At 41.4% G+C, this 26,205-nt stretch overlaps 1 protein-coding gene across 1 annotated transcript in view; it reads left to right on the forward strand.

Annotated features, from left to right (window-relative positions):
* The first annotated feature begins 361 nt into the window (after positions 1-361).
* Positions 362-26,205, forward strand: part of prkx (protein kinase X-linked) — a 103,589-nt gene continuing 77,745 nt past the window's right edge. The window contains exons 1-3 of the mRNA XM_072576891.1: positions 362-452; positions 13,543-13,711; positions 20,899-21,162. Coding sequence (XP_072432992.1) covers positions 13,614-13,711; positions 20,899-21,162 — 362 coding nt within the window. The 5' untranslated portion in view covers positions 362-452; positions 13,543-13,613. The remainder of the gene's footprint in view (positions 453-13,542; positions 13,712-20,898; positions 21,163-26,205) is intronic.

Raw genomic sequence — 26,205 nt, forward strand, 5'->3', positions numbered from 1 at the left:
AGACTAGATTCATTTAGGATATCCAGTTGGCATGGGCAAGTTGGACTGAATAGTCTGTTTCTGCACTATACATTTCTATGACTCTAATTGCCATGGAAATACAGCAAGGACATTTAACGGTTAATTTTAATTGTCAAATCAGGCAGGTAGAGTCTTATTGGTCGGGATATTGTCATGGGATGCAGTAGAATTTAGCTGTCTTTGTACCCTCTGTTTTTGAAATAGCTGCAAATATATGTACAAATTCCTTTGCTGTAGATAAAACAAGGTCTTGGGTATTTATGTTTATAGGAGAAAGTGAGGACTGCAGATGCTGGAGATCAGAGCTGAAAATGTGTTGCTGGAAAAGCACAGCAGGTCAGGCAGCATCCAAGGAGCAGGAGAATCGACGTTTCGGGCATGAGCCCTTCTTCAGGAATGAGGAAAGTGTGTCCAGCAGGCTAAGATAAAAGGTAGGGAGGAGGGACTTGGGGGAGGGGTGTTGGAAATGCAATAGGTGGAAGGAGGTCAAGGTGAGGGTGATAGGCCGGAGTGGGGGTGGGGGCGGAGAGGTCTGGAAGAAGATTGCAGGTTAGGAAGGCGGTGCTGAGTTCGAGGGATTTGACTGAGACAAGGTGGGGGAAGGGGAAATGAGGAAACTGGAGAAATCTGAGTTAATCCCTTGTGGTTGGAGGGTTCCTAGGCGGACATTATAGCTTCTACGTGTAAATGCATCACACTGTGGGCCTGACTGATGATTTTAAACTAGTTTCTGATGAAAACCTTGCTACAATCCAGATTATTTAGTAAATTATTTCCAATTGCGAAATCATGTCTTAAGGTAGATGAACTTTTGAGGCTGGTTGAGCAGTAGTGCCATTCTGCCAGCTGCAAATGGTCAGTTGGACTTGCTGTTTGGTATAGTTCACCAATCAATGGGGCACATGACCTATTTGGCACTGGAACTTGTACATTATATTACTCATTTGTGTTTGAGGCAAATTTTAGTTTTGGCTTGATGACAGCATCCTGTTAATGGAGAAAACCACTCAGGGGTTTACTGCACAGTAGCAATATGAGGCAGCAAGCTTCACCCCATCATATTTTTGTGACACCTTTCCCTTCCAGGGTAATTGGAGGTTGACTGGTTTCTGATTTAGGATCAAAAGTCATGGACATAGCCTCTCATGAGGTTTTGTGACATAAAGTGAATGGTGATTTGATTCGGCTATCTATCATTTGGGTGGTTTTGATGCCCAGTCTCCATGTCACACTTAAATGGATCAGATGACTAGGGCCCTCTGCACAATGTTGGTAATGAGATTTATCTTGCAGTTCGTGAATTCCAGTGTAAATATTGTCTGGGTGAATATAAGCTTTTGATAGATAGAAGTCACATTTTCTGACCTCAACTACTGTATCAAGGAAAAGGAGTTTAGATTAGATTCCCTACACTGTGGAAACAGGCCCTTAGCCCAACAAGCCCACACCGACCCTCCGAAGAGTAACCCACCCCCTCTGGCTAATGCACCTAACACTGTGGACAATTTAGCATGGCCAATTGACCTAACCTGCACATGTTTGGAATGTCGGAGGAAACCGGAGCACCCGGAGGAACCCCACGCAGACAGTCGCCCAAGGCTGGAATCGAACCTGGGACACTGGTGCTGTGAGGCAGCACTTTGATTACCCCCTTTCACTGGTAGATTTGAGTGCAGGATGGAGTTAATTAAACTATGTAAAGAAATTTGTTCCAGCTGCAGGTTGAAATATAAACAAGTCACTTACACATTGGAACTATGTAATAAGTTAGTGGTCTTTCTACCAAATGTGGGCTGCTTATTGTAGCAAACAAATATATTAACTGGAACTGAGACTAGAGGAGATCCCATGTCAGTTGTCATCTATTTACGAGTACATGATGTTATTGAAACTGAACGTAGTCACATGAGGTTGTAGGTTTGAATCCAGATTCCAGCACATGTTCCTATAGATTGCCATGATACAGTGATGGTGTGCAATTATCAGGTAGCGCGCTGTAAATAAGCTGGCAATGTCAAAAGTACACATGACTACACGATTGCTCCCAAATGTGCATGTGATGTATGGTATTAAAGAACGTGAAAGCATCTTCAGTGTATGCAGAAAACTCATTTAGAGCTAACTTCAACAGGTCTCAGCTGTTTGGCCAATTCATGTTGTGCAGAGTCAATGTTAAATAAAACATAGCTGTTGTGTGTCTTGGTAGCCTGTACTGTAAATGCAGGCATATAATGAGCCATGGGAATGAATCCTATCATATATATAATCTCCAGGCATGTAGCAATGACATGTTTTACCTTGTGTCCTTGCCAGTGTTTTTTTTTCCAGAAACTTATCTCAACAGCAACAATATTTTAAAAGTACTTATGTACTTTGTGACTACACAATACATTATACGTAATTTAGAAATGAAAAGAAGTTGCAGTTTAGTACCATCGTATCATCCCATAATCTATCTTTTAGTGTTTCTGTTCCCTCATAATGGTTTTATCCCAGTGAATCTGAAGTGATGCTTTCTCAACATTCCTCTTGCAATGTGGAGCCCAAAACAACTTTATCTAAGGCAATTGTAATCTCCCTTGAGATTTAAATAAATTCACCAACACGACCCAACTTTTATATTCATTCTATTTAACATAAAACACAGCATTCCATTAGCTTTTTATTGCTTTGTACAATAATACATTGGTCATAAAGTCCACTGAGCTTGAACCATAAAATGCTCTTACCCTTCCACATTACCCAACTGTATTTGAACAATAATTTACCTTTCTTTAACTAAAGTATGATGTCTTTTATCTATTGACATTGAGTTCCATCTGCCACATTTTTGCTCTTTCATGTTATTACCTCATGGGACAAAAACGTTGCTGGTTTGGGCCAGCATTTATTCCGTCCCTAGTTACCCTTGAAAAGGTAGCAGTGAATTACCTTCTTGAAGTGCACCAGCCATGTGCTGGAGGTATACCGATATTGCCGTTAGGGAGAGAATTCTAGTATTTTGCCCGAGTGACGTTGAAGGAATTAGGATATATTTCCAAGTTAGGTTGGTGAATAGCTTGGAGGGGAACTTGCAGCTGGTGGCATTCCCATGTGTTGGCTGCCCTCATGTTTCTAGAAGGTAGCATTCCTGGGTCCAAAAGGTGCTGTCAAAGGATCTTCGTTTATTTGAAGTGCATTTTGTACATGGTACGCATTGTTACAACTAAGCATTAGAGGTGGATGTTTAAGGATGTAGTGCAAATCCCGTGGGTTGCTTTGTTCTTGATGATGTCAAGCTTCTTAAGTGCTGTTGGAACTATGCTCATTCAGGTAAGTGAGGGACGTTCAATTATACAGCCATAATCATCCATGCTGACCAGGTTACCTAAACTGAACTAGTCCTGTTTGCCTGCTTTTGCCCATGTTTCTCTCCATCTTTCCTATCCATATACCTGTCCAAATGCCTTTTAAATGCAGTAATTGTATCCACCTCTTTCACTTCCTCTGGCAGCTCATTCCAAATATGCATGACCTTCTATGTGGAAAATGTTACCCCTCAGGTCAGTTTTAAATCTTCTCCCTCTCATCTTAAACCTGTGTCCCTTTGGACTCCACTACTCTGGGAAAAGACCTTGGCTATTAGCTTATCACCTCAGCCTCCATCGCACTAGGGGGAAAAAAGTCCTAGCCTATCCTTATAACTCAAACCTTCTAGTTTTGGTAGCATCCTTGTAAGACTTATTTGCACCCTTTCCAGTTTAATAATATCTTCCTTCTAGCAGGGTAACCAGAATTGCACACAGTACTCCAACTGTGGCCATACCAATGTCTTTTGCAACTGCAGCATGATGTCCCAGTTCCTGTACTCAGTGCGCTGACCGATAAAGGCAAGCATGCCAAATGCCATCTTCATCACCCTGTCTACCAGTGACACTGCTTTCAGGAAATAATGTACCTGCACTCCTTGATCTCTCTGTTCAACAACACTCCCAAGAGTCCTACCTTTAAGTGTGCAAGTGCTGCCCTGGTTTGTCTTGCTTAAATACAACACCTCACATTTGTCTGCATTAAACCCCATTTGTCTTTGCTCAGCCCACTGGTCCAGTTGATCAAGATCCATTTGTACTCTTAGGTAACGTTCTTCACTGTCCAGCATACCACCAACTTTGGTGTCATCCATAAATTTACTAACCATGCCTCCTGTATTCTCATCCAAATTGATTAAAGAAATGATGTACAACAGTGGACCCAGCGCCAATCCTTTCAGCACACTGCTAGTAACAGGCCTCTGGTCTAAACAACAATCCTCTTCCATCACTTTTTGTCTTCTACCGTCAACCTGATTTTTATTCCAATTGGCTAGCTCTCTTTGGATCCCATGTGACCTTACTAGCCAGCCTACCTTGTGGAACTTTGTTGGAGGCCATGTAGACAATGTCTACCGCACTACTTTAATGGATCTTCATGGTCAACTTTTCAAATAAAACTCAAATCAAATTTGTGAGAGATGGTTTCCCATGCACAAAGCTGTGATGACTTTCACTAAACCGTCCTTCCCTTTCCCATAGATCCTGTCTCAAACTCTTCCAACAACTTATTCAACACTGATATTAGGCTCTCCAGTCTTTTCTTTCCTGAAAGTCTTTCTTTAAATAATGAGAGAAAGTGAAAACTGCAGTTGCTGGAGAGTCAGTTGTAAAGTGTGCCGCTGGACAAGCGCAGCAGATCAGGCAATATCCGAGGAGCAGGAGAGTCAATGTTTCGGGCATAAGCCCTGCATCAAGAATGTTGGGGGCAGGGAGTGGGGGTAAAAGATAAATAAGAGTGTGGGGGGTGCTGGGGAGAGGTAGTTGGGAAGGCGCTAGGTGGGTGTGATAGGTTGTTGAGGAGCGTGGAGCGGATAGGTGGGAAGGAAGATGGATAGGTGGGACAGGTAAAGAGGGCAGTGCCGGTTTAGAGGAGGGAGATGTGGTTATAGCAGTGGGTTTGCTTCAGGGCAGAGGGGATGAATGGGGTGGTGCAGTGGGAGAGGGACTCAGATCCTTATGGAGGGAGGAAGAGCATTAGCCATCCTCCAGTCTTCCAGCCCCACACCTGTGGCTGTCAGTGATACAGATACCTCCACTGTGGGCACTGGAGTTTCTTGCCTAGTTTCCACAGGGGCAGTTCTTTTCAAACAGAGCATGGTGAGTGTTTGTTTGGAATAGGTTGCCAGAGGTAGGGGTGGAAGCAAATACAGTTTTGTCATTTAACAAACGTTTAGACAGGTACATGTTTGGGATTTGTGTGGATGGATAAGGACCAAATGCCTGAAAGTGGGACTAGTTTAATTTTGAAAACTGGGCAACATGGGGAAGTTGGGTCGAAGGGCCTGTTCCCATGCTGTAGACCTCTATGATTCAACCTCCTGAATGAACGACAGGCTTTTGGGAGGCAGGAAGTGAGATGCTCGCTAGTAGCTAGCTTTTGTATCCAATGTATTTATATGGCTGTTCCAGTTCAGTTTCTGATCAGTGGTTACCCCCCTAGGATGTGGGAATTCAATGATGGCGACATTATTCAATACGAAAGAGCAATGGCTTGACGGTCATGGTCTGACATTTGTTTGGTATGAATTTTACTCGCCATGTTTCAGCTCACATTTGAATATTATTCAGGTCTTGCTGCATTTGGAGACAGACTTGTTCAATGTCTGAGGAGTTGTCAAACATTGTTCAGTCATCTGTACACATACAAACTTCTGACCTTGTGTCAAAGGGAAGCTAATTGATGAAGCAACTGAAGATGGTTGAGCATAGAGTATTACCTTGTGCAAGGGGCACTTGATTAGAATGGTAGTGAGTCATCTTTCAGTGGAAAGAAATTCTTTTTTAGATAATCCTGTGAACATGTCTGAATAATTCCAGTTTTGAATACATTGTAGGGCTAACAGCCTGAAGATGGTGTTTTGTTATTGTGTCTTAAGATTCTGTCTTGCTAATTTATCTTCTTTCTTCAGTTATTGATTCCAGCCTTCTATGTAGATTCATGATAGAATCTATGGAGATTCTAATGCAAATTACATGCTAATGTTGACAGTTACTCTGCTTTTAGTTCTTTCAGTGCTTAATTGTTGCTTATATAGCTGGTAGTGATCACTGTAACATGAGTCAAATTATTGCAAAATTACAAAATGGAAACAGGCTTTTGAGTCTAACCAGGCTTATCCGATGATTTGGTTTGTCTATAATTTTAGACAATAGACAATAGATGCAGGAGTAGGCCATTCAGCCCTTCGAGCCTGCACCGCCATTCAATGTGATCATGGCTGATCATTCCCAATCAGTATCCTGTTCCAGCCTTATCTCCATAACCCTTGACTCCACTATCTTTAAGAGCTCTATCCAATTCTTTCTTAAATGAATCCAGAGACTGGGCCTCCACTGCCCTCTGGGGCAGAGCATTCTACGCAGCCACCACTCTCTGGGTGAAGTAGTTTCTCCTCATCTCTGTCCTAAATGGTCTACCCCGTATTTTTAAGTTGTGTCCTCTGGTTCGGCACTCCCCCATCAGCAGAAATATGTTTCCTCCTGCCAGTGTGTCCAATCCTTTCATAATCCTATACGTTTCAATCAGATCCCCTCAGTCTTCTAAACTCAAGGGTATACAAGCCCAGTCGCTTCAGTCTTTCCGTGTAAGGCAATCCTGCCATTCCAGGAATTGACCTCGTGAACCTACGCTGCACTCCCTCAATAGCCAGAATGTCTTTCCTCAAATTTGGAGACCAGAACTGTACACAGTACTCCAGGTGTGGTCTCACCAGGGCCCTGTACAGCTGCAGAAGCACCCCTTTGCTTCTATACTCACTTCCTCTTGTTATGAAGGCCAGCATGCTATTAGCCTTCTTCACGATCTGCTGTACCTGCATGCTTGCCTTCATTGACTGGTGGACAAAAACACCCAGATCTCTCTGAACAGCCCCTTTACCTAATTTGATACCATTGAGGTAGTAATCTGCCTTCCTGTTCTTGCCACCAAAGTGGATAACCAGACATTTATCCACATTAAACTGCATCTGCCATGCATCTGCCCACTCACCTAACTTGTCCAGGTCACCCTGTAATCCCCTAACATCCTCATCACATTTCACCCTACCACCCAGCTTTGTATCATCAGCAAATTTGCTAATGTTATTGCTGATACCATCTTCTATATCATTTACATATATTGTAAAAAGCTGCGGTACCCCACTGGTCACTGCCTGCCATTCCGAAATGGAGCCGTTAATCACTACCCTTTGTTTCCTATTAGCCAACCAATTCTCTATCCAATCTAGTACTTTGCCCCCAATTTTCTGTTGTTAACTTCAGTGTTGTCATGTACTAACCACTAAAGTAACTACTGTATCCCCCTGCTGTTACAGTAAGCATCTCACCAGATTTCCTATTAAAATTTGAAGTGCTTTGTCAAGATCTCCTGCAGCCATTATATTCTGCTTGCATGAAATTTTGTTTCATTGGAGGAGAAGTTTGATCGCAAGAAAAATTTGAAGTATGAGTAACCATCAGTGGCTCCACGTTTTATAATGACAATTTGTATGGTAATTTAATATTCTAAGACACATTGTGTTGCTAAAGAATATTTACAAATTAATCTGTTAAGGTGATGATACCAACTTTATTTAGAAATAATTTTTTGCCTTAGCTTCATCGAGCCACAGTGCTGCAAGAGGGAGCAAGAACATGTGATATTCCATCATTTCCTGTGATGCATACACCCTTATTACCCTATCACAGCACAACTTAACCCCCTACTTCACAAAGCTGCTGCCTATATTATATATTGGAACGTTTTACAAATGAACCACGTTCACCGACTCCCCCTTTATTAATTCTTCTAGTTACGTCCTTGAAAAAATCCTGTAAGTTTGTCATGTATCCCTGATCTTTTCACAGTTTTCCAAGTGCTCTGCTAGTAACTCTATTGAAATGGACCCTAGCATTTTTCCTACCACTGATGTAGGGCTCATCAGTCTATAATTCTGTGATTTCTCTCTGCCTCATTTTTATAAGTAGTGGTGTTGCATTAGCTGCCCTCCAATCCATAGGAACTGTTCCAAAGTGTATAGAATCTTGAAAGTTTACCATAAAAGCATTCAATGTTTCTGGGGCCATTTTCTTGACTACTCTAGGAGTACTTCCTTGTGTAATGCTAAATTTAACACTTTGTCCCTCCCCACTGTCTACTTTCATTCCCTCTATTGTGACAAATCTAATGGCGTTAAACAGGGCTTTTGCGAGTGCCATTCCTCTTCACGTTCTGTCCACCAGGTTGTATGATACCTTCCATGATGGTGATCCTGACTTTGGTCAGATATCGCATGGATGGGAAGCAGCTAAATCTGAGACTCCAAGCAAAGACCAAGGTTTTCAAGACTATGCTTTATGATCTCCCATTGACTAATTGTTTACTTGCTGCTGGTTCCATGCTGAATGTGCCACAGTATGTCAAAATTGTGATATGTTGTAGTTTTCCCTCTGCTTTGTAAGATTTCCTTCCTACATTGGGTGTTTGCCAACTCTGGAAAAGGGTAGTGTGTGGAATGCTGGAACACCAGCACACCCACTCAGAAAATCTCGACATCAATGACCTGTACCTTAGGCTCTCTGGACTTGGGTTTTCATCTGCCTGTCCCCTCCCAATGGATCCCCTACCTCACCAGTGGAATAGCAGGGCAAGCACATGTAAACAGCTTACGATGCTTATTGAGAACAAGACAGTCCGCATCAGGAGGTGGAGAAGTCGACATTTCTGGTGTAACCCTTCTTTAGGGCTGGGGGTGGGTGTGGTGCGGAGCTGTAGATAAAGGGGGTGGTGGGTCAGGGTGGCTAATTGGGCATAGGTGAAGACAGGTAGAGGGTACAACCTAATTGACCAGTGGGAAGAATGAATTTGGTGACAGGGAGCAGTGGAAGGGGCTGGGAAGGGAGTCAGGGGATACCTGTCTTTACCTATCTCCACGTCACCACCCCTGCCCCCACCACCCCTTTTATCTGCAGCTCCCCCCACACCTGCCCCTAGCTGTGAAGAAGGGTTATACCCGAAACGTCGACTTCTCCACCTCCTGGTGCTGCCTGGCTTGCTGTGTTCTTCCAGTCTCCTGCCTGTCTATTTTGGATTCCAGCATCTGCAGTTTTCTTTTGTCTCTATTGAGAACAAGGAGTTTTCTTTGCTTAAAAAATAACATACTTTCAAATCATGAAAAGTATAATCCAGAGCTCCACAGAAGAGGCCTAATTACCATTACAGATTAAATTAATTTTAGTCACCAGTGCTATTTTCAAAATCTCAATTTAGCTAAACCAAGACTGGTCACCAAAGACGTGACCAGAGAGCTTAGTGGCTCAATCTCAAAAGACAATATCCACCAAATAAAATGGTACTGTCTTTATCAAAAAGTAAAGGAATTTCAACTACACATGATAGAAATGTTTGTTTCAAAGAATGCCATGAGTCTTTGGAACTTCCTTCCTCAAGAGACAGTACAAGCAGTGTTTGAATATTTTTTAACTGGAGGTAGATTCTTGATAAGGGAGTGTAAGGTTATCACAGGCAGGAATGTGAAATAATCAGATCAGCTGTAACCTTATTGAATGGCGGAGCAGGTTCGGGAGACTGAGTGACTCATTCCTGCTCCAAATTCATTTGTTGTATCCAGTGGAGAGAAATTTAAGCAGAGGCAATCCTGAACTAGTGATCTGTCCAAAACGCAGTGATTTGCGGTATCCTATCCTGTGTTCAATAGTATCTTTGCAGCCATCTGTATATCATTGGAATGCAATGGAATTCTTAAGACGACAAACATAGCCACCTTTGCCTTAAGGGGTGAGTAAGATTATCATTTTGAGATTGATTTAATTCCCCCCTATTTTCCTCTAACCTTTTCTTCTCACAATACAAGACTATGGTGATATTAATAGCATGGTGATAGATTATTTTGCTGACACTAGTTTTAGTAGACTTGAGAGAGGGCTAGAGGAGGTTAGAGATAATGAGAGATGAGACCAAGCAGGGATTTAAGTTTGAGGGTGATCTTTAAGTTGACACTGTTTAACAGTAAACCACTGTGGATCAGTCATCATAGTATCACAATGTGAATGGGATTTGACAGAAGTTGAGACATTGGGATCAGAAAATTTTAGATAACACCAAGTTTATGTAGAATTGTCCAACAGGATTTCAGTTCTTGCCAAAGGTGTTCAACATTCATCAATCAAGACTTAGGCTGTCAATGCCAGATCCAGAATAATAACTTCAAAAGGATTTTGTAATTTGTTCGTCAAAGCAACTCTGTTGTATACAAACTCAAAGGATGGTGACAATCTGCTAACTGAAATAGTGTGCTCCAGTTTATTTTAAAAACAAATTGAATAAAGAGTGAACTGTTGCTATTTTATCAGAGTTGAAATATTATGGCTACTTGGAAGGAAAATAATCAACAAATCTGAGTCTTGACCCCTACGTTCTGACTTTTGCCTTACTTAACACTATCCTCTCCTATTTTTAAACAAGTATCAATGCATTTAATCGATCTTTTAGCTAATAGCCATCCTCCTGTAATCTCTCCTTTGAAACCAGCAGCAGACTCCTCCTTTTGGTCAGTGATTTTAGTAATTGGGACGATGGCTGAACACATTACTGAACTTCCCTTGCCTGTCTAGATTGCCCAATTTGATTCTCTTTGCAACTATGCATTATTGCTCAATGCTCACATACACCAGCTGTTTTCTTGAAAACCTTTGTGTCAGCTAGGCAAAAACCAATCTCTGTAATTAACATACATCCTGTCACTAAATTCACTGAAAAACTTTGGTCGCTTTTGAAGATTGATCCAGCTTTCACAGTGGATTGGTGAATGTCCTGCAGGTTTTGATACAGTTGTATTCATAAAAAGCAAGAATAAAGAAAGTAACAGGTGGTATGTTTTTATTTGTTTCTTTGTTTCAGCTTTCAGTTCGATTAGAAAGCTAACAATTGAGCTATCATCCGATAAATAAAGTTGAGTTCTGATTGACGTGTGATTCCTGTGTGCCAAATAATAACATGCTCGCTTCGTCCATGCTCACTTAGGGACAGCTGACAAATAACAGTTTTCTAAGTGAGACCCATACTCATTCATTGTTTCAGTTTGAACTCCAGCTTTGTGGTATTGTTTCATTTTCTGTTTGTGGCTGATTTGCCACATGTGGTGAGCATTTTGGACACCAGGGGCTAAATTTGGAAAGCCTTCTAGAAGTGCAGTAGAATAGCTCAGTTTGGTGGTAACTAATGGAATGGAAAAGAGTTTTAGCATCACAGCTGAGGCTGTGGTGGAGTTGGATAATGTTATGGAGATGAAAACAGGCAACTTAGTGATGGCATTTAGAAAACAGCAAGTCACTTTGCAATGTTGTCTCAAAGCCAATACCATTTGATAGGCAAAGCATGCAAGAATGTCTATCTTAAACTGTTTAAAGGTATCTGTGTTGACCAATGCCCATTTATCTGCCAAACCAAGTTACCCAATCTAGGTTTGTTTTGGCTTATTGCATGTTGATTGCCATATTTTGCATTAGATCCATTTATCACCTACAAACATGGATGTGTTAAACTGAGAACTTGCAGAATTTGACAGAGCAGCTCACAGCCAATGAAAAACATTTGAATGTTATGACTATTACCAAAAGCATATTGTTGGAAGGAGGAAAGCTTAACCAATTTGCATACAGCAAGGTCCCATAAATTGAAATGTTTTTGGCAGTATTATAATTAAGGGATAAATGTTGGTCAGGACTTCAGCAATATCTGTTTGTTTATGTGAATAGTGATCCCAACAAGGATCCCTGTGGGCTGCTTCTAGCAATTATTTTCCACGATGACAGTTTTTTACACCCTTTGCTGCTACCACTTAGCCATTTGCCAAACTAAGTTACGATTTACTTTGCAAGCATTCTGCTATATTGCAATATTAAATAGTTTTTTAAAGTCTATCTTGGTTGACAACATGCACTGTTATCCATCAGATATTTAATACTTTTTAAGAAATCCAGTAACTTCGTAAAAATAACTTAATCTGGCTGCTTAATCTCCAATACTGATATAGCTTATGACTGCTGTTGCTTAGTGGATTTTTGGCAGAGATGTTTTGTTTTCCACTGAAGACTTAGCATACTCAGCTAAAGAGAAGCAGAACGTGTCCCACAAATAAATTGTTTCTGAATTGATTAACTTAAATGCTAGCTGATTCAATTTAACATATTGTCTTTCATGGAAAACCCAAAGATTTGCATTTATAGCCAATAATTAACAGAAAGCAAATTGGTGTAGCTATGGCATGATGGAGGAAACATTTGCATGATGGCATCCAGTTGCTCAAGGGTGATTACTAGTCCAAAGATCAAACTTTGTGCACTATGTTCTGCATCTAAGTTCAAATCCTCTATTCTTTTCAGTTATCAACCCCTTCGAAGTTTAAAGGATGTTAGAGAAAGCTGATGACTTGGAAACTACTATGTAAAAACTTTTAAGAGCTGTGGTTGAAACTCACTCATGGAACGTGCGAAGTTTGGTTTATCATTAACACTGACCTCTGCAATGGGGAAAATCTAGTCAGTTCCTGACTTGATAGCCTGTGATTAATATAAGCTATTTAGAAACATTTTATCATTTATACTTGTTGTTCATTTGTTGAATTGTGGAAAAGCCAATACTTGTAATTTTATTAGTGAAATCAATTGTGGATCTCGCGCAACAGCAAGTTATGAGGTCTAGTCATTTGTGGGCTAACACTAACAAATTAAATCGCAATTGTTTTTTTAAATTTCCTTTAACAAATAATCAACACGTCTCTGATTTCACATTGCCCGCTTGCTCCTTAATCAGGGCAAAAAACAGCAGCTTTCCTGCATCACTGGAGCATAATAAAATGATTCTGCCACTTTGCACCTTTCTGAAATGGTCACTGATGTTTCGAGAATGTGAATGGTGGTCTGACCAAGCTGCTTTCAATAGTTCATGAAGGTGCTACTGTGAAAGTTTAAAATAGGAAACATTTTTCTTTGTTCACATTAACTTGCTTGTCATTATCCGCTTTCATTCACTTTATTTTTGCATTGTCACATACTCAAAGTTTATTGTTTTGCTTTTTAAGTGGTGTCAATACAACTATATATTTCTTTTGAAGCATTGAATCAAAATACTTGGACCAATAAGTGTTGCATTTACTGTTTAAGGTGTGAAATGTATTCTTGCCGTGAAGGTGTTTTCGGTTAAGTGAATTTTATGTAATTTTGATACTTGCATTTGAGTAATTATTTGCAAGCAGAAAACGTTCTACCATTTGGATGTGTAGTTATTAATGTGATGATCAATTGACTAATATTGTTGAGGTACATGCTCAACGCAAAGTTTTCGATATAAACTGCAAATAATTTGCAAATTGCTGCTTGGGCTTGTCAAGTGTTGGCAAGGTTTCAATTGAATGCAGGTTATATTGTTTCTCCTTCTTTATTCTGTTTTCAGGGACTGGAACATTTGGACGAGTTCTGCTAGTCAAAGACCAGAAGACCAGAGAATACTGTGCTTTGAAAGTGATGAGCATTCCTGATGTAATCCGACTTAAACAGGAACAGCATGTGCATAATGAGAAAAGTATCTTAAGCGAGATCCACCATCCATTTCTTATAAGGCTGTAAGTAGGCTTATGTTTACTGAAGATGATTTTGTCTGACTAATACAGTACATTAATTAGACTCATGCATTATTTAGATAGTATTGCTTGTTTAAATTTCTCTCCTACATGGATAGCTGAGTTTACGTATAGTAATTTTTAATTAAATCATTAGATTTTTAAATCCTTACTGAGCTCCAGCCTTTGTTTTCCAATAATACCATGCTGGGAATGAGATTTAGATATTGCTGCATGTGGAAAAAAAAATTGAAAACATGTAACACATCTTCAGCATTAGAAAAATTGCCATTGTATGGAAAAGTTGCATGCTAAAAAGAATGTTTGAGGTCTATATTGGGTGTAGCCTCTTCTAATGTCAAACCAGCTCAAGATTTGTCATTAATTTGCAGTAACAAGAAGTTATATTTGCATTGGGTTGGAGTATGATGACAGTACAAATTTTTATATTTCTGCGTTTCTCTAATTCTCTACACAAGAATGCATCTTTATGAAAACACAGAAGTTAAGAGTAGGCCATTCAAGCCTGCTATTCATTCACTATAATCATGGCTGATCGTCTAACTCGATAGTTTGATCCTGTTTGTCCTCCTTATCCTTTGATCCCTTTATCCCCAAGTGCTAAATCCAACTTTGAAATCATTGTATTTTGGCCTCAATTGCTGAGGAGTGGCAGGTGGAGTTTAATTTAGATAAGTATGAGTTGTAGCATTTTGGTAAGGACCTCTACAATTAATGGTAGGGCCATGGGGTGTGCTGCCAAACACAGATCAAGGGGTGCAGGTGCCTAGTTCTTTGAAAGTGGAATTGCAGGTAGACAGGGTGGTGAAGAATGCTTGCTTTCATTGGTCAGTGCATCGAGTATTGCACTTGGGATGTCATGTTGTGGTTATGCAGGCCACTTTTGGAATACTGCATTCAGTTCTGGTCTCCCTGCTGTCTGAATGATGTTGTGAAATAATGTCGCCACGGTTGGACAGTTTGAACTATAGAGGCTGGAAAGGCTGGGGCTGTATTCCCTGGAGCACCGGAGGCTGAGGGATGACCTCTTAGAGGTTTATAAAATCATGAAGGGAAACTATAGGATGAATAGCCGAGGGTAGTCCAAAATTAGCACTTATAGGTTTAAGGTGAGGGGGGAAAGATACAAAAGGGACCTAGGGGCAACATTTTCAGAATCTGGTGCATGTACGGAATGAGCTTCCAGAGGAAGTAGTAGAGGCTGGTACATTTACAATTTAAAAGGCATGAGGATGGGGACAGGAATAGGATGGATTTTGAAGGATGTGGGCCAAATGCTAACAAATGGAACTAGATTAATTTGGGATACCTGATCGACATTGACGAGTTGGACTGAATGGTCTGTTTCTGTGCTGTATAACTCTATGACTCTGGTAACAAATTCTACATGCTAATTACTGTCTGGGTGAGGAAATCTCCTCATCTCAATCATAAATGTTGACCCCCATATCCTCAGTCTTCATCCTCTGCTTGTGTATTCGCTGTCATTGTCCTCTTTCTCGGCCTGTTAGAATGTTACAAGAATTCCAAAAATTAGCTGTATTCTCACATGTACTCGTGAGTACAGTGAAAAATGTATAAGTTGCTTCTTATAGCGTCATATTAAATACCAAGGTCTCCAGATTCAGATTAAGTACAAATTCTTAGGGACAAAAGGTTAGGAAAAATAATGAAATAAAAAGTCAAACAATAAATTAGAAAAATAGAGAAGAGTTCAGAATAACACTCCTTCCAACCTAGACGGTGCACGGCTTCACATTCAAGCTGAAAGTGCCGAGAGTCTGATTTCAGACTGAGGCTAGGCATCTCTGCTGACTTTGACCCTGGACATCACCGATGCCACACAAGGACGGGAGGTACAAAAGAAAAAAAGTGAGAAGGGAGCAAAAAAGAAAAGAAATGGACAGAGTGGGCGAGCTCTGGCTCAGGAGTCTTACTCTACTGCCCGACAGAACGTAGAAACATAGAACGGTGCAGTATAGTACAGGCATTTTGGTCTCTCTATGTTGTGCTGGCCTTTTATCCTACTCTAAGATCCGACTAACCTACGTACCCTCCGTTGTACTAACTTCCATGTGCCTATTCCAAGAGTCGCTTAAATGTCCCTAGTATATCTGACTTATTACCACCGCTGCCAGTGTATTCCATGCACCCACCTCTGACATCTGCCCTAAACCTTCCTCCAGTTATCTTAAAGTTATGCCCCCTTGTGATAGACATTTCCGTCATAAGAAAAGGTCTCTGTCTGTGCCCCTCAACGTCTTGTAGACCTCTATCAAGTCACCTCTCTTCCTCCTTTGCTCTGATGAGAAAAGCCCTAGATCCCTCAACCTTTCTTCAGAAGACATGCCCTGCAGTCCAGGCAGCATCTTGGTAAATCTCCTCTGCACCCTCTCTAAAGTTTCCACATCCTTCCTATAACAAGGCAACCAGAACTGAACACAATATTCCAAGTGTGGTCTAACTAGGGTTTTATAGAGCTGCAGCTCTTGTGGCTCCTAAAATCAATCCCTCTGCTAATTAAAGCCAATGCACATGCGCCTTCTTAACAACCCTAACAACCTGAGTGGCAACTTTGGACCCCAAGATCCCTCTGTTCCTCCACACTGCCAAGAATCCTGCCTTTAACCCTGTATTGTGCATTCAGATTCGGCCTTCCAAAGTAATGACTTCATACTTTTCCAGTTTGAACTCCATCTGCCACTTCTCAGCCCAGTTCTGCATCCTGTCAATGTCCTGTTGCAACCTACAACAGCCCTTCACACTATCCACAACTCCTCCAATCTTTGTGTCATTGGCAAACTTACTAACCCACCCTTCCACTTCCTCATCCAAGTCATTTATAAAAGTTTCAAAGAGCAGAGGTCCCAGAATCAATGTCTGTGGAACACCACTGGCTACTGAGTTCCAGGCTGAATACTTTCCATCTACCATCACCCTCTGTCTTTTATGGGCTATTCAATTCTGTATCCAGACAGATAGGTTTCCCTGTATCCCCTGCCTCCTTAATTTCCGAATGAGCCTACCACGGGGAACCTTATCAAACGCTTTACTAAAATCTATGTACACCACATCCACTGCTCTACCTTCATCAACCTTAACCAACCTCCACGTTTCTGTTGTGCATTTCCGTGAGAACATCTGTTGCCATTTTATGCACCCCAGTTCCTGCCTAAAGGCATTGTAATTGGTGGGCGGCACGGTGGCACAGTGGTTAGCACTGCTGCCTCACAGCGCCAGAGACCTGGGTTCAATTCCCACCTCAGGCGACTGACTGTGTGGAGTTTGCACGTTCTCCCCGTGTCTGCGTGGGTTTCCTCCGGGTGCTCCGGTTTCCTCCCACAGTCCAAAGATGTGCAGGTCAGGTGAATTGGCCATGCTAAATTGCCCGTAGTGTTAGGTAAGGGGTAGATGTAGGGGTATGGGTGGGTTGCGCTTCGGCGGGGCGGTGTGGACTTGTTGGGCCGAAGGGCCTGTTTTGACACTGTAAGTAATCTAATCTAATCTAATTCCCCCTCCCCCCAATTAAATACCTTCCCATTCCGTCTGCTCCTATCCCACTCCAAGAGTATAGTAAAGCTCATGAAGTTGTGATCACTGTGGCTGAAATCATCTCTACCTGAGAGATCTGACACGTGGCCTGATTTGTTGCAAAGTACCAAATCTAATATGGCCTCCCCTCTAGTCGGCCTATCTATATATTGCATCAAGAACCATTCCTGGGCACACCTGACAAAAACTGCTCCATCCAAACTATTTGAATTAAGTATGTTCCAATCACTTTAGGGAAGTTAGTCACCCATGAGAACAATCCTGTTATTTCTGCACCTTTCCAAAATCTGCCTCCCAATCTGCTCCTCCATGTCCCTATTGCTACTGAGGGTCTGCAGAAAATTCCCAGTACAGTGACTGCTCCTTTCCTATTTCTGTCATCCACCCATACTGACTCTGTAGACAAATCCTCCTTGACCATCTCCCTTTCTGCAGTTATGATACAATCCCTGATTAGCAATGCCACTCCTACACCTCTTTCACCACCCCCTGATGCCTTTTGAAACATGTAAATCCTGGAGCATCCAACAACCATTCCTGCCCCTGTGATATCCAAGTCTCTGTAACGGCCACAACATCATAGTTCTGAGTACTGATCCATGTTCTGAGTTTGTCACCCTTATTCCTGATACTACTTGCATTAAAATAGACACACTTCAGCCCATCACACTGGCTACACCTTTGCCCGGTCAAGTGCCTATCCTTCCACATAGACTCTTTGCACGCTGTACCTGGCTGTTCACTACTCCATCATCTGATCCGTAGATCAGGTTGCCACCCCATGCCAATCTAGTTTAAACCCTCCTGAAGAGCTCTGGCAAACCTCCTGCCCAGAACATTGGTGCCCCTCCAGTTCAGGTACAACCCATCCTTCTCATACAGGTCCCACCTTCCCAAGAAGGTATCCCAGTTATCCACATATCTGAAGCCCTCCTTCCTACACCAGCCTTGCAGCCATATGTTCGTTTGCACTTGCTCTCTATTCCTAGCCTCACAAGTACGTGGCACCGGTAGTAGTCCTGAGATTACTATTTTGCTCGTTCTGCCTTCTAGCTTCCAACCTAATTGCTTATACTCTCTTTTCAGGTCCTCTTCACTTTCCCTACCTCTGTCATTGGTATCGATGTGTACCACAACTTCTGGCTGCTCTCCCTCCCCCTTAACAATCCTGTAGAGTCGATCCGAGACAGCCCTTACCCTGGCACCTGGGAGGCAACACGCCATCCGGAAGTCTCGCTCGCAACCACAATCTACTGTCTGACCCTCTCGCAATTGAATCCCATATCGCTATTGTTCTCCTTTCTTCCTGCTTCCCTTCTGAGCCACAGAGCCAGGCTCAGTGTCAGAAACATGGCTGCTGTGCCTTTCCCCTGCTGGGTCATTCCCCCCTCCCCCCTACTCCCGCTCAAATCAGTAGACAAAATGATACACTTTTTATTGAGGGGAACAGACACAGGGGGGCCTCTGCACTGTCTGTCTATTCCCTTTCCATCTCCTGATGGTTACCCAGTTATCTTTATCCCGTAACTTGGGTATGACTACCTTTCTAGAATTCCTTTCTTATCACCCCCTCAGCCTCCCGAATGATCTGAAGTTCATCCTGCTCCAACTCCTATTCCCTAATGCGGTCTGTGAGGAGCTGGAGTTAAGTGCACTTCTCGCAGGTGAAATTAGCAGGGAGACCAGTGGTGACCCTTACCTCCCACTCCTGCAAGAGGATCATGCACCTGCCCTAGCCTCCACTCCCTCTGCTCTAAACAGCTGAGTGATTAAATAGATGAGAGAGAGAAAACCCAAAAAAGTCTAACCTTACCAAGCCTCCACACATGGTTTTTCTTGGCTAGAGAAGGATGAGTGGGAGATAGTACGTATGTACTGTCTCTAGATAAGCCAAAACTGAATTATATCAGTTCATGTGCCCAGCAATCCCAGTGCCCACGTCCATTACTGTTGAGCCTTCACTCCGCCTATTCATGAGGTAAGTTCTCACCGCTCCTGCTGCAAAATGGAGAGCCCCTGTCATTCTTCTGAATCTAGCAAATATAATCTTAACTGATTTAACCTCTCCTCAGGATGTCAGTCCCCTCATCCCAAGAACTGTGTGGTAATCCTTTGCTGTACTCTGCTCTATCATACAAACATTTTTCCACGGATAAGGTTACCAAAACTGCAAACAATATTCCAGGTGTGGTCTTACCAAGGGCCTTGTACAATTGCAGCAACTCCTCCCTGTTCCTGTACTCTAATGCTATCATTCTGAAGGCCAACATGTCCTTTGCCATCTTTATACTTGTATGCTTACTTTTAGCAATTGCTATATGAGGGCATTCAGCTTTCTATGCGCATTCCTTTCTCTAAATTTATTGCCATTTTAGGTGGTAATCTGCCTTCCTCGTTTTTGTTACCAAGTATTTCCATGTCTTGAGGTAACTCCAGTTGGTAACTTATGCAATATAGTGCCTGGGTTTTTGTATTGGGCTTGGGCAAATGGTAGCTGGGGCTACTCCTGTCCTATGAACTACAGGTTACAACGTACAAGGGATAGGAGCAAGAGTAGAACATGCTGGCTTGTCAAGTCTGTTCCATTGTTCATTATGACCAGAGCTAACCTTGACTCTGCTCTGTTTCCCTGCCTTGAATGTATGGGAGACTAAAAATCTGTCTAAAATAAAGCAAAGAAATGCATTTGCTGGAGACTTAAAACATGCAAAAACAGAAACAGCTGGAAGAACTCAGTAGGCATTACAGCATCTGTGGAGAGAAAAGAGAGTTAATGTTTTTGAGTCCAATGATCCTCCTTCAGAACTGACAGCATTGCATTTTTAGTGATGTGGGGTGGAGGTGGGGAGGTGGTGGAGAAAAGTGAATGGTTAGGTGGAGATGGTGCCCAGAGAAAGAGAAGGAGAGAAAAGGTTAATCTAAGGAATGGAGGTAGTAAGGCAGGGAATAGAAGAAACTTAGAAAGGTGATAGTAAGGGCTATGAGTGAGTGAAAATGGGTTGGCTGTGCCCATGTCATACCAGGATGTGAGGTGTAGGGGTGGATAATAAATGTCAGAGGAGGTGTTCATGCTCTGAAATGATTAAATTTAATATTGAGTCCTCAAGGCTGTAATGTCCACAAGTGGAAAATGAAGTGTTATGTTTTGGCTTGTATTGACCACTGCAACAGAATTGAGATAGGATCATTGTCAAGCTAACATAATGGTGGGTTGTCAAAGTTGCAAGCACCTAGAAGCTGGGGATCATTTTTACGGACAAGTGTAGGTTTTTGGAAAGCAGTCACCCAGTTGGTGCTTTCTATAAATCCAAATACGAAATGGGAAGCAGCAGAGGAAAAGTATTCGGAGAGAGTGACTGCTTTGTGGTCTTTTATACTGTTGTCCAGTCATTTTACCTATCTGTATCTCTTTGAAATATCTGTGTCCTCCTCATGACTTGTGTTTCCAACTAGCTTTGTACTATCAGCAACACAAAAATAATGGATTGTTTTCTATTGTAAGAAGCTAAGAGAATTTGCTGTTGGATCTGATTTAACAATTTGCTTATTTTCAGTGTAACAGTAGTTAGTAGTCTTGATTAATGGTCATTTTTCCCATCTAATAATTTTATCAACAGATACTGGACGCATCATGATGAACGGTTTTTATATATGTTGATGGAATACGTGCCTGGAGGAGAACTGTTTTCTTACTTACGTAATCTTGGACGCTTCAACAATAGTTCTGGACTTTTTTACTCTGCAGAGATTGTGTGTGCAATAGAATATCTACATGCCAAAGATATAGTTTACAGAGACTTAAAGCCTGAAAATATTCTACTGGACAGAGAAGGTCATATTAAGCTTACTGACTTTGGATTTGCAAAAAAACTTGTTGACCGGTGAGTCCTCTTTACCCTTACTTAACTAATTGATCATAAAAGTGTCTGCCCATTTTTATACCAAGAAATATTTGATCATTTTGTGCAATGGAGCACAATGTTGTGCAATGTTGGAATTCTGGTTTGTTTCCGGGCTGTATAATGCTCTTAATTTGTAAGCAAAATAACATCCATGCTTCATTTCTGTTGTTGCTTTAAGTACGTATTCTGAAATTTCATTTTGACGTTGTCCTCCGATATATAAAATAATTCTTCACTCTGTGTTAAATAGCTCAGGATTTGATAAAATAATGTATTAGACATAAAAATGCTTTGTCTGGAAAATAACCAATTAAGTTTAGAAATTTATTCCAGTTTCTGACTAAATGCTATGTATTAGAGTTGAATGTCACAGGCTTGGAAAGTCCCGGGTTGGGTTGAATTAGTTGAATTCAGTTGATGTATTTGGCCTTGCTACTGTTAGACTGAGTAAAAGGAAGGATGATCTTTGCGTTTATTATTGATTGATGTTTAAGGACTGCTATTAGTGTAGAACAGGATTGAGCTCAGCCAGGCCTGACACTTTGAATGTTATTTTTCCATTAACTATAGATTAAAGAACCAGAATTATGAAGAGTCAGTGCTGTGGGCTAGACTTCTGCCAGTGTGTTTTTCTGTCCAAACTATTGATGAAAGAATGAGAAAACGCAAAGGTTCTATGGCAAAGTTCGTATGAGTTACTGGTCTAAACCAGTGAGAGTTATGTTGAGTTTTAAACTTCGAAGTGTTCTAAATTAATTTTGAACAACTGTAAACATAGCTGGTTCAGACCCTAAAGCAGTGTTTTTGATTGCATGACCTACATAAGGCTTAAATTGAGAATTCATGGGTGGCTAATTACATTTTTAGTGATTAAATCAAAAATGGACTGGTGGGCTTAGTTAGGAATGCACTCTTGTTAATGATTTTCTTGGTGTATGTATTTCTTGATCAATGTGCGTACTTTCATTACTTGCTTACTAGCCGCTGGTTATCTTCTAAATTGGTACAGATTACCAATCAAGGGCATTGTGGTATTACCAATGAATCCTGGCTTTTCACATTCCATGAACGAATAAAAGTAAACAGGTGAACTGGAAACACCAGTAAGATAAGTATGAACAAGAAGGCTCAATGTAGCTGGTTGAAACAGTTGGCAATGACAGTTACAGCCCACTAGAGGAAACAAAGCTGAACTAGTACCTAGCAGCTTTCAAAGGGCGGGTAGTATCTGATGTACTTAACGGGCTTTTCAGCAAACTTGGCAATCGCTCTGTTGAAGTTTTAAGTACTGCTTACAATAGCTGGACCAAACGCTTGAAGCTGTCCACAGATTATTTTTCTCCCCTTTTTTATTAATCTTTCCTGGGGTACAGTGTATAGTGGTAATATCATTGGGTCAGTAATCCAGGACACCAGTTAATATTCTGAGGACATAGCCTAATGGTGACCATACTGTCAAGTTGGTTACCTTTTTAAAACCCATCTGGTTCACTAATGTGTTCTAGGAGAGGAAATTTGCTATCCTAACCTGGTCTGGTCTACATGTGGTAACAGACCATCCAGTCTTGGAACTCCATCACTGTTCCTTCACTATTGCTTGGTCAAAATCCTGGAATTTCCTGCCGAATAGCATGATGGATGCATCTCCACCATATAGACTGCAATCCTTCAAGAAGGCAGCTGAATATCTTTCTAACAACCGATTTGGATTGGACAATAAATGTTGACCTATGTGACGCCCATATCACATGATTTTTAAAAAATTATTCACAAGATGTGGGCATCGCTGGCTAGCAGAGCATTTATTGCCTATTACCCCCAGAGGGTAGTTAACTGTCAACCACATGGATGTGGATCTGGAGTCACACATAGGCCAGACCAGGTAAGCATGGCAGTTTCCATCTGGACGTTAGTAAACCAGATGGGTTTTTTCCAGCAATCAACAGTAGATTCATGGTCATCATTTGACACTTAGTTCCTGGCTTTTTCTTTACTGAATTCAAATTCCATGATCTGACATGGTGGGATTCAACCTGTGTCTCCAGAACATTGCCTGGGTTTATGGATTAACAGACAAAAAGTATGGCGCTGGCAAATCACAGCAGGTCAGGCAGCATCCGAGGAGCAGGAGAAATCGGTGTTTTGGGCATAAGCCCTTCATCAGGACGAGGGTTATGAAGGCCTTTTACAGCACCTCACTTTTCGAATCTTTTCTCCAGCATCTGCAGTTTTCACTTTGTTCTTTATGGATTGACAGTCCAGTGATTATACCACTGGGCCAACGCCTCCCCCATTTACAAAATTTAACAAATTTACAAAACAAAAGATTGATAGGATTGGATAGGTGTTTAGATTAGAGTGATGTTGGAAAAGCACCGCAGGTCAGGCAGCATCCGAGGAGCAGGAAAATCAACATTTCAGGCAAAAGCCCTTCATCAGGAATGGATAGGGATTGGACAGGTTGCATTTGTCTTCCTTGTTGTGGACAGGACATTCCCTGGCAGTTTTCCACATTACCAGGTGGATGTCCGTGTTATGGCTGTATTGGAACAGCTTTTCTATGGGCACAGCTAGTTCTGGCGAACATGTCTTCAGTATTGTAGCCAAAATATAGTTAGGCCCCATAGCCTTTGCAATGTCCAATGCATTCAACTGTTTATTGGTAGCATGAATTGAAATAACTGAAAACTGGCATCTGTGATAGTGGAGAATCTCAGGAGGCCACGATGGATCAGCCATTAAACCTATCTGTGTGAAGATTGTTGTAAATGCTTCAGCCTTGTCTTTTTAAAATTTAAACTAATATTTGTTTAACAATTTATTTCTATTTAGTTATATTTATTTTATCTATTTGTATTTAATACATCTTTTAATGGAGAAAGACTGTAAAAAGCTGCAGCTTTTGAATAGGGATTTGGGTGTACTTGTGCAAGAAACACAAAGCTAGGACACAGGTGCAGCACATAATTGGGAAGGCGAGTAGAATGTTGGCCTTTATTTCAATGGGGTTGGAGTATAGATTTGGGAAATCTTACTGCAACTGTGCTGGTGAGACCATATCTAGAGTACTATGAGCAGTTTTGATCCCCTTTGTTGAAGGAAAGATATTGTTTCATTGGAGGCAGTTCAGAGAAAATTCATGAGGATGATGCCAGTATGGAGGAATTGCCTTATCTGCAAAGATTTAAATATATTGGAACTCTACTCGCTGGAGTTTAGAAGAATGAGAGATCTCATCGAAACATGTGATTTTTAAGGGGCTTGATAGGGTAAATGTAGAGAGGAGTTTTTTATTCATTCATCGGATGAGGGCATCATGGGCTAGACCATTTACTGCCCATTCCTAATTGCCCAGAGGGCAGATAAGCGTCAGCCACATTCTTTGATGTTTCCCCAAGAAGTAAAGGATGCCAATTTAAGACTGAGATGATGGGGCATTCCTTCTCTTGAAGGGTTGAGTCTCTGCAACACCTTACCAGAGAGTGCTTGTGTATACTTAAGGCTGAGATAGATGAATTCTTGATCAGTAAGCCAGAATGATGCTGAGAATATTTGTGGAGTCATATCCCCCAGGTAATTATTTAATTGTCTAACACCATTCACAGCTGGATGCAACATTGCTGTAGTGTGAGAACTGAGAATCCATATCCATGTTTAAGGACTTTGAAGGACACTGGAAACCATAGAGTTGTTTGGATATTTTCTGAATTGAGCAGTATCATGTGATTTCTTGGAATTTTGTTCAGTAAATGGGCTGTGACCCATAGGGTCATAGAAATGTTCTGACACTGAAGGGGGTCATTCGGCACATCGTGCCTGTGCTGGCTTGTTAAATGAGTATTATTACCTAACCCATCTGCTATTTGCAGAAGTCAAACGTTTTTGTGCTTATAAGCATCCTGCTGTTTTTCTGCAAATCAACTCACATTCGCAAAACAGCTAAGCTAAGCAATAAGAGATGGCTTCTTTTTAATTATGGGGGAAAAAAATCTACCTTTGAGAGGATGAAGGGTCAAAGATCCCTCTGAACTATGCAGCCACTGGGAAGCCCTTTGCATCCTGGAGACATACACAGGTGGAAAAAAGATTGAAGGGAACATTGCCCTGGGCTATGCTAATTGTTTCCTAGCAACTCTTTTTGGCCTGGGAATTCTGTTATTGTGGACCCAGAAGTCAGAATAGTAGTGACACCTTGAAGGTGCAAGAAGCTCCTAAGTGATAGAATTTCCAGATGCCAGTGTTTCTTTCTATCTGTGAAAGACTGTGACCACTGAAGTCCAAGTTGTTCCAAATTAGCTGGATGTTTATCAACATTCTATGGCTGTCAGCAATTCATCTTTGTTGAAAGAAAATTTCAGGAGTCATGAGAAGTTACCTTTATGGATGCTCAGTGTTGAATGACAAGCAGTATTCAAAATTGATCCTTCAGCATGGTGTTAGACCACACAATGTGATGGATCATATCCTGAATGTGAAGGTGGGGTTTTATAATTAGGCATTGCTGTAAATACTATGATGAGGATCTGCATCAGACCGATGTAATGAGGACAAGATCAAGTAGTACTTTTTCTCTTGTTACCTTTGTCACCATTTGCTAAAGGCCCACTTTAGTACAGGGACAGGTCAGTCTGTTTGGGTGCCACTGAACACTCCTGGTAACCAACATGGAACTTCCTCACCGAGAGCAAATTCTGCACCCTTGTTTACCTTGGTATGCCCTGTCAAATTGTATTGAACATAGAGGAGAACCGATTAATTCGCTGAGCAATGGCAGTAGGTGGCAATCAAGTTTTCTTTGCCCATACTTGACTTGAATTCATGAAACTTTATGGGGTCTGGAGTCAATATTACCATTCAAGTAATAGTCTGTTACTCCTACCAAAATGTATGACTTAACGTTTACTAACATTGTATTCCATCTGCCAGACCTTTGCCCACTTACTCAATGTATCTATGCTCCTCTGCAAAGTTCACAGTCCTCTGTGCACTTTGCTCTGCCACTCATCTTAGTGTCATTGGCAA

This window comes from Chiloscyllium punctatum, chromosome 9, assembly GCF_047496795.1.
Source record: "Chiloscyllium punctatum isolate Juve2018m chromosome 9, sChiPun1.3, whole genome shotgun sequence".
Taxonomy (NCBI): domain Eukaryota; kingdom Metazoa; phylum Chordata; class Chondrichthyes; order Orectolobiformes; family Hemiscylliidae; genus Chiloscyllium; species Chiloscyllium punctatum.